Source organism: Mytilus trossulus, chromosome 1 (genome assembly GCF_036588685.1).
Source record: "Mytilus trossulus isolate FHL-02 chromosome 1, PNRI_Mtr1.1.1.hap1, whole genome shotgun sequence".
Lineage (NCBI taxonomy): Eukaryota > Metazoa > Mollusca > Bivalvia > Mytilida > Mytilidae > Mytilus > Mytilus trossulus.
Genome location: NC_086373.1, coordinates 65,619,411 through 65,627,706, shown reverse-complemented (window position 1 = coordinate 65,627,706; position 8,296 = coordinate 65,619,411). Strand labels below are relative to the sequence as shown.

General features: G+C 34.2%; 1 protein-coding gene across 1 annotated transcript; it reads left to right on the top strand.

Annotated features, from left to right (window-relative positions):
• The first annotated feature begins 265 nt into the window (after window positions 1–265).
• LOC134688703 (glutamic acid-rich protein-like) lies at window positions 266–1,216 on the top strand. Its single transcript, XM_063549453.1, has one exon. It carries the CDS (start codon window positions 266–268, stop codon window positions 1,214–1,216), a length of 951 nt encoding a protein of 316 aa, XP_063405523.1.
• The last annotated feature ends 7,080 nt before the right edge of the window (window positions 1,217–8,296 follow it).

Below are 8,296 nucleotides of genomic sequence, written 5' to 3'. Positions count from 1 at the left end.
AATGTTCCTTTTCGGACATTCGAACGCACCTTTGAATAACAAGGACGTTAATTTCAACAAACAAAAAAAATCTCCAATATATGTAGGATTCTTTGGATATCCAGAATTCGTATCCATGTTTGGATGAAGGACTTACTCGTTTAAAGTAAGTAATGTTTCGTTGTTGAAAACTGTAATCTCCCGGTTTGAAAAAGACAAGTTTTAAGCTGAATGTTCACAACTTTGCCATCGACCTAGATATTAACCTAGACCATCATTATCGAAAATGGATAAATTACCTGTTTATTTGGTGAATTCAATAGAAAATGCCTGTAACATATTTAACAATATATCATTCACAATACACGGGGATGAAAGTAAAGCAAGAATATCTATAATGTTTGGACAAAGTGAGAGTAAACAAAGTAGACGTAAGTCAAAATCTACGGAACGCCGTAATAACAAAAGAATAGAAAATTATATAGAAAAATTTACAAATACAGATGACAATCTTAGAATACATAAAAGGATTGTTCAAGGAACTGTTGAAATTTTAGATGATCAATTGATGGAGATCGAAAATACAAATGTAAGGAGCACAGAAACAGACACTGTAATAGATAAATGTACACTTGAATTACAGGAGAACAAAACACAACTTTCAAACACTCATTTCAAAAAAGTTGATGTTGAGAAAATAAACAAAGTTACAGAATGTGCTAAATTATCAGAAACTAATAAACACCGGTTAGTTGAAACTATGAACACAGAGGATAATGACACAATAATGTCAACTCAAAATGATAAACAAGAGCAGTCTGATGAATCGGATGATGATAGTGATGATGATAGTGAAGATGATGATGATGATGATGATGATGATGATGATGGTGATGAGGATGATGAGGATGATGAGGATGATGAGGATGATGTTGAAAAACGAGTTACTGTTGATGAAATCATTTCGAAAGCGGTGATAAAGAAAAGTAGAATGTCGCCCGATAAGTTTATTGCGAAAAAAAAAGGGAACGAGAAACTTATTAAATATGACCGGGGACGTGACAAAGTAGAAGAAGTTCTACCAACTGATTCTGACTATTACACATTTAAGCAAAACGTCGAACATGATTTTCAAGATGTAAGAAACTATGAATTTCGTCCGGATGATACTGATGAGAAACTTTTATTGATTGCTACTTTTGCAATTGATAACAGACTTTATGTCCATAAGAAATGATTTATTTTGTATATGAGAATATTTTTTTATTGTTTTTAAAAACTTGATTATTCCATGACTTGAAAAAATTAATTTTATGTTCAATTTAAACAAACAAGTCTTTGAGTTATTAACTTTCAATGCTAAAATAGAATTGAATGTGTGAAGGCATTGGAATCCATCCACATACATGCAATTTTTGTTTTCATATAAGCATATTTGTTTTAACTAATAGGGATGTTGTATAAAATATGAATAAGAATTATTATTTTTTGATTGGATTTAGACATTCTGACAATTCAGATTTTAATTTTATGAAAAAAACCTCAACATCAAAAACAAAAACAAAAGGAAATTTTCAAAATGCTGCAATATATAAAGTACGAATATATCTATATATGGTATTGTAGGGAATATCTTCAAACTGTGATATTATAATAGATCAATACATGTAATAATTGTATAGTGTGTAAATATGATTGAATAAAAAAAAAATAAAAAAAAATATTGGACACGACAAAAAAATTACCTCTGCCGACGACTTAACCTCTAGTAATTTTGTCTTTATGGATACTAGTCTTTCAATTACGCCATCTATAGTTTCAGGCGAATTGATAGAAATAATTCGGTGAGCTTCAATTTTTGTGAACTCGCAAGTTCCAAGCCAAACCATTACTAACGGCCTTTCCGACTTACAACTTGAAATGGTACCTACAAGTTCTTCGACAAATTTTGCGTTCCAACTTGTAGCCCCCCTTTTCACAACAAACTTAATAATTGTGTCATCGCGCTGTACTCTCCTTAGAAGATTATTCCCTTTACTGTCGGTATAAAGAAAGGCTTCACGACTTTGGTGACCACCAATTTTCTTCTCAAAATCATCATCAAACCTATATAATTGCTAACGCTCTGCGTGTTGAGACATTTTGGGTAAAAAGTATGCCACGTGTTATTTCCCGCTAAAAGCCTTGAGGACTTATTTAACTGTGGATCATGGTGAGATCGTAGTTTTCTCACGAAATTAAAGATTGATTTGCTCAAATAGGCAAGTCAAAAATATTTGATGCATATCATACACGAAGTAGCATGTATTCAATTAGACATGTTTGATATCTATAATTATTCAAATAAAGATAACAAAAGTTAGTTGCTGGTCCTTAAAATCCGGTTGCAAGTATTTCAGACAATTAAAATTTAATGCCAAAAAAAGCTGAACAAATCAAATTAAATAGATTTTTTTGGTCGTATCTTAATCAATAATTTTAAGTAATATTTTAGAAGTAATTAATATATGCAGATCATTTTGACAATAAAAAAAATCCCGTCTTGAAATTGTAAGTACATTCTACGCATCGACTATCACTCTAGATCTTCGCCGTTTATCAAGTCTCTTTGATAATTGTTTCATTTTTGGCTGAAACTTTCCTGGGAACTTTGGATTCTCATTTTGAACAAATGGATCAAAAGCTCAATGATGTCGTCCATTGATTGTAGAGAAAAGGTCGTCTCCTTAAAGGAAGGCGATCATTCTTTCAATATTTTTGTCTCTGTTTGATTCCCTTCTTCGGTGTCTGTACAACTCTTTCTCTATAATTTGGGAATCAAACACAGAATCCAACGCCTCGCCAAGTGGACCTACAATCTGACCACATCGTTGGATTGTGGTTTTAGTATACCTCCCTTTAGCAGCATCTAGAATGTTTTTAAAAAAACTATTCAATATTTCATTCATAAAATCTTGAGGAAGATTTCTACCCATACCACCATCATAATTAACCGTTCTGTTGTATATTAGGTCATTCTTCAACTTTTCGGGGAGCCATCCATTTACAGAGACTAACAAACGGTGTGCAAGAATCAAATATTTTGGGTGTTTCGTTGAGAAGAAATGAATAAGGTCGAATTTCCAATGAGTTAGCATAGCCTCACCATCAGCCTTTCTTACAGCATCCCGACGACAAAGAAGATTTAGACCAACCCAAGCAATAGCTCTGCTGTAGTTACATTTAAAATCAGAATTAGGAGAATTTTCGGTTTTGCTTGCTGATTTTGATTTCCTCTTTGGTTTGCCCTTTTTTGCCTTCTTAAAAGCTGGTTTACAGAACCAATCCCCTTCTGGTAAACTATCTGCTGTCATAGTTATACATTTCAAATGATACCATTCCTGACCAGTACATCTAGATCCAGTAATACAGCCAATCATGGGTTCATCGTTTCCTAGATCTTGCTGACATGTGCAGTACGGATAAATATCTTGATGATCCTTACATGCACCACTGCAGAACCAGTTATTTGGAAGGTCATCTGGATCCAAACCAACGCAAGTATAATGAAACAGTTCTCCATGTGAATAGTTTCGTCCAGCTCCATACAAAATAACATCTTCTCCAGTTTCCTCTCCGCAACAATAGCGGTCTGGGTCCGAATTGTCATCAAATTGAAGGGGGTCATGATCGAAATGATGCCATAATTCTTTCACGATTGCAGTTAACACAGAATGAAGATACTGGACTCTTTCATCATTGGACGAATTTTCAATTTGTTCTGGTGCAGAGTTGGGTCTGTCATTGGCGGTTTTCATGTCGAATAAATTCATTGCAAGAAGACAAACGTAACCCTCCGTGGTAAGGCACAGTAATTCCCATGCGTGATTGAAGTTGTCAGATATATCTGATTTCACTTGCCTGTAATTAAAAATATTTTGTAGGTGGCTTAGTGTGCCTCTATCTGCCGCGCTTGACCCTTTGAAGAATTCGTTATAGTAATCCTGCAGCAGTAGCATTTCCTTATGGAATTCTTGAACAGCAGGTTCACAACCTTCCAAACGCTCCCATGGGTTCAGACCGTTACACCGGGCACGGTGAGCATCATTTCCTCTTTCGCAGCTCAAACCATCACCGAAAACTATAGAAGTATATGGCTTTTCTCGTACAGATGGAATATACCGCTGTAAGTTTTCGTAAATGGTGATTGCCCCTTGAGTGGATGATGGGTCTACATCGAAAACCCCAAGAATACTCATGTAGAATGTGCGGAGTGGTGCAGTCACCTAGATGTCTATTGAACCAGCGCAAATGTCTTGTTATTATTCTGGATACGATGACTTTCATTCTATTTTCCAGATTTTCCGTGTCTTTAGCGTTGGAAACAAAAACATCAGGAGATAAATTTACGGCCTTCTTTAATTCACAATAAACTACCCAATCAAGATGCGTTGTTTGCACTCTGTTTACTCCTATGTACCCGAGCGCCATATTGAGGTATACGTTCTTCTTATCCTCAGATGGATTTCTTGTAGTCACCTTTTTTCCTACATTATTCCAACACATTGTAAATCCAGGGTGTGCGATTTCTGGCTCAACTTCCTCAGGTCCGCTCTCAATTTCTGCAACATCTTCATCAGATAGGCTCAGGTCTTCATCTGATGGAATAACATTTGTGTCATCCAAACTTTCTTCTAAAATGTCGTGATCACCACCATCATCTGAATCAGATTCACCAAGTCCTTATGGTATTGTGTCATCGAGATTGTCATTTTTGGTATTTTCGGTGCTTGACGAAGGTTCAACAATCTCATCTTCAATGTTTTGCATTGTAGCAGTCATAGCAATTCTTAAATCCGGATTAGCTGGTTCGTGTTGCCGCAATTCGGCGATTGGCGCGTTCCGAAACTGTCCCTCAATTTTCTCTTTGCAAACTACTGCAGCTGAATCAAAATCTGAAGATATGCTATCCACTGCTACAGGAGTTGTATCGTAACCTTTGCAGATGCGAGTGTGGGCTAGTTGTTTTATCAATTCCCGTTTCAAACCACCTCTCCAGAACTGGATCGAGAACAATGTTTGTAAAAAACTTGCTTTACGTGGAGCTTTGGAATGCAAGATTAGAGCAGCTACAGTGCCTATCTTCGGTTTCAAATTGACGTATTTACTTTTAACCAAACTATTTTTATATTGTGTTGCTGTCATAGCACCTTTCAGGGCATTATACAAAAGAGGGCATGAATCTTGGAGCTTAGTAAGGGCCTTGTCCCATGCGAAAGATTCTTAATTTGGTATATTAATTTTTTGAAATAGAGGGAAAGAATTTCCAGTATCGATATGAAGTAGTTTAGAAATTTATTCTCTAACAATATCCTTGGTTACTTCAATAAAACTCCTTTTCGAGCCTTTAGTTGCTCCGTACAGTCCTTTAATTGCTCTACGGTATTGTCTTGCTCTAATAGCGGTTATGATGTGGTCCCATTTTGTAGGCTGTGTCCCTTTCTTGGTAAATAGACTTTTACTTGATTTCCTTTTCTGTTAAAAAAGAAAAGAAAACAAGGCATATTCATCGTCCGATCAAGAAGAAAGAGAGAGAAAATGGCATATTCGTCGTCCGATCAAAAAAAAAGGGGGGGGGGGGTAGAGAGAGAGAGAGAGAATCAGATAAGATAACCGAGATACAGATAAAACAACAAAGAGAGAGAACAGACAAATAATCAGATAAGATAACAGAGAGATAGAACAGAGTAATAATCAGATAAGGAGAGAGAGAGAACAGATAGATAATTATATAAGATAACCGAGATAAAGATAATATAACAGAGAGAGAGAACAGAGAAATAACGTTGATTTTTTAATTCTTCTTTAACACAAGAAACAGTTTGTGGTTTGTGGTTTAAATAAAATTCCAGTATTTATCTTCAGGATTTATTATATCATCTAAATTAAAAATCAGTCATACACAATTTTATGTATGTCATTAAATGAGTAGTAGTCATTTTTTTTTGTAATTTTGTCAGAGTTATTTTATCATTGAAAAAATGTGATAATGTTTTGTGTTCAAATTGCACTAAATAGCTTTGCCTGAGATGTTGTATATATTATAACGGCATGTTTTCTTCTTCAAAAATTGTCCCGTTAACTGCAGTTTTGTGAAGGTCTGGCTTTTTGAATGAAAGTTCGTTTTTTTTAAATTCATTACATGTCATAGTATCAGCCGAGTCTGGTTCAGAGTGGTTAAAGTGTTCAACTTGGTTTTTCTAGTTTGGTTGGTGGATATTTGCATCACCTGAAGGTAATATCGTAGGGCCATTGAATTTAAACAAGACTGTCCACATTTACATCCCGGACCGTATGACTTTCTTTGCTTTCTACATCCACACTGATTGCCACTACATTAGATTTTGAACACCTACACCCAGCTATCCATAATTTTCTATTTTTTTTCTTTTTTTCTAAATTCTCATTATAGTCCCAAACCGTTCTCAGTACATTTTTTTTCAATCTTCCATCCATGGTCATTTAAAATTGGATAATAAAATAGCTTGTGGACATACAAGTTTACCCAACAAGATATTTTTCCAATGTAATAAAAACGCATCAATAGATGTAAGGAAAATTTCTTCAGATGGAACTCTACAGTACAGTACTAGTGCATCTCTAATTTTTGAAAGCCAAATAACGGGATTTTGTAACGAGCTTAACGTTTCTACATAAACAGATTGAAATAGATGATGAGGAGATTCGTTCCTATCTTCTTTTTCAATTCAGTAATTATCTTAAATTAAACTGCTCTGAGCTGGTGTTCACCGCGTTCAATTACTTTTCTTGGAACATTTCATTCTTTCAAAAAATTTCAGGCATTTTGAAAATGCCTAGATAATTTAGTCATTAAGCATAATGACTGAATCTTGCAGTCATTTTAGAAAATGTCTAAAAGTTTTCAGGCATTTTACAAAATGCCTAAAATTAGGAAGTGTTTATAGCTTATATAACGGTATGTTTTCTTCTTCAAAAGTTGTCCTGTTAACTGCAGTTTTGTGAAGGTCTGGCTTTTTAAATGTTTCTTCTTTTTTTAAGTTTGTTAACACTTTAGCTCAATGAGGAAAATAATGAACCAGTTTTGGCAATGCAGCAAAGGAAAACGTTTTCATTGCACACTTAACTTCACGATTGATACAACTCTCGTGTGATTCATCCAACCACTGATTTGTATGTTTCTGCCAGATCTGTTTACAACAAAAGCACCTTTTTTAAACTTTTTTATTATGCAAGCATGAACATTTTTCAATTCCGCTATACGATGAGGTAAAAGTCGTGCATAATATTTGCTTTCAGTAATTTACAAAAGTTACGAAGTATCTAGTTACCAGAACGTAAAGCAACGAAATATGATATGTACGTTAAGTGCTTACTTATCCCAAATTTCCAGTAATCATTTTCCTCACAAAGCTCTTCATATTCATATTCGTTTTGTATTTTCTGTAAAGTGGAAAGTGTATCATCCGATTCAGATACTAGTTTTAATATGAATAAAATGGTCAGTTTGGTCATGATTAAACTAAAAATATTCAACAACAGTTTTTATTTGAAAACGAAAAAGTGATTCTCAGAATTTCAACAAAAAATTATGTGTTTTATCAATGCTCACAGTCTGTATAACTGTATTAATTTTGCAGTTGCACCTTGATGAAAAATGTCGATGAAGTCTTTTAGACCAGCATCAATATACAACTTCATAAGCATCCTCTGATATTTTTTTAGTATGTGCCAGTCGCCTGGAAAAGGGAGGACTCAATCAATTGCAAATTCCATATTCATCTTTCAGAGGTCATAGGTCTTCCCAACACCAACTAAATGGTGGATAATCCTGACCGACATTTAAACTGTGATGAAGTTTCTCTAACGATTGTTTGTTCAACAAAGACAGATTTTTAAATTAGAGTATTCGTAGTTTTTTTACTTGTACAATATTGAATACCAGGGGATTGTGAGTGGCTATTTGGACAAGGAAGTTTACAAAAACAGTATTCAAATAAAGTAGAAGCACAGCTTTGGGCCACTGCAATTTCAGATTCTGATTTTTTAAATTATTTACACTGATTTCTGTCGGTTACTATTGGGATATTTTAGAGTTACTTTATTAACAAAATTTTCTAAATTATTTATAGGCTGATTAGAGAAATGAAGATATTCTGGTTTTCTTTTTCTGTTTCGAGCAAATTGCTTAATTTCAAAATCTTTAGTTACTTCAGTGCAAATGGCTGCAATACTGGACATTTTTTTTTATGAAAACAATTATACTTTCTGTAATCTTAAACATCAGTTATATTTTTTG

What these genes read in the sequence shown, in the direction of transcription:
- LOC134688703 (XM_063549453.1), top strand. Translation starts at nt 266, where the DNA reads ATGGATAAATTACCTGTTTATTTGGTGAATTCAATAGAAAATGCCTGT.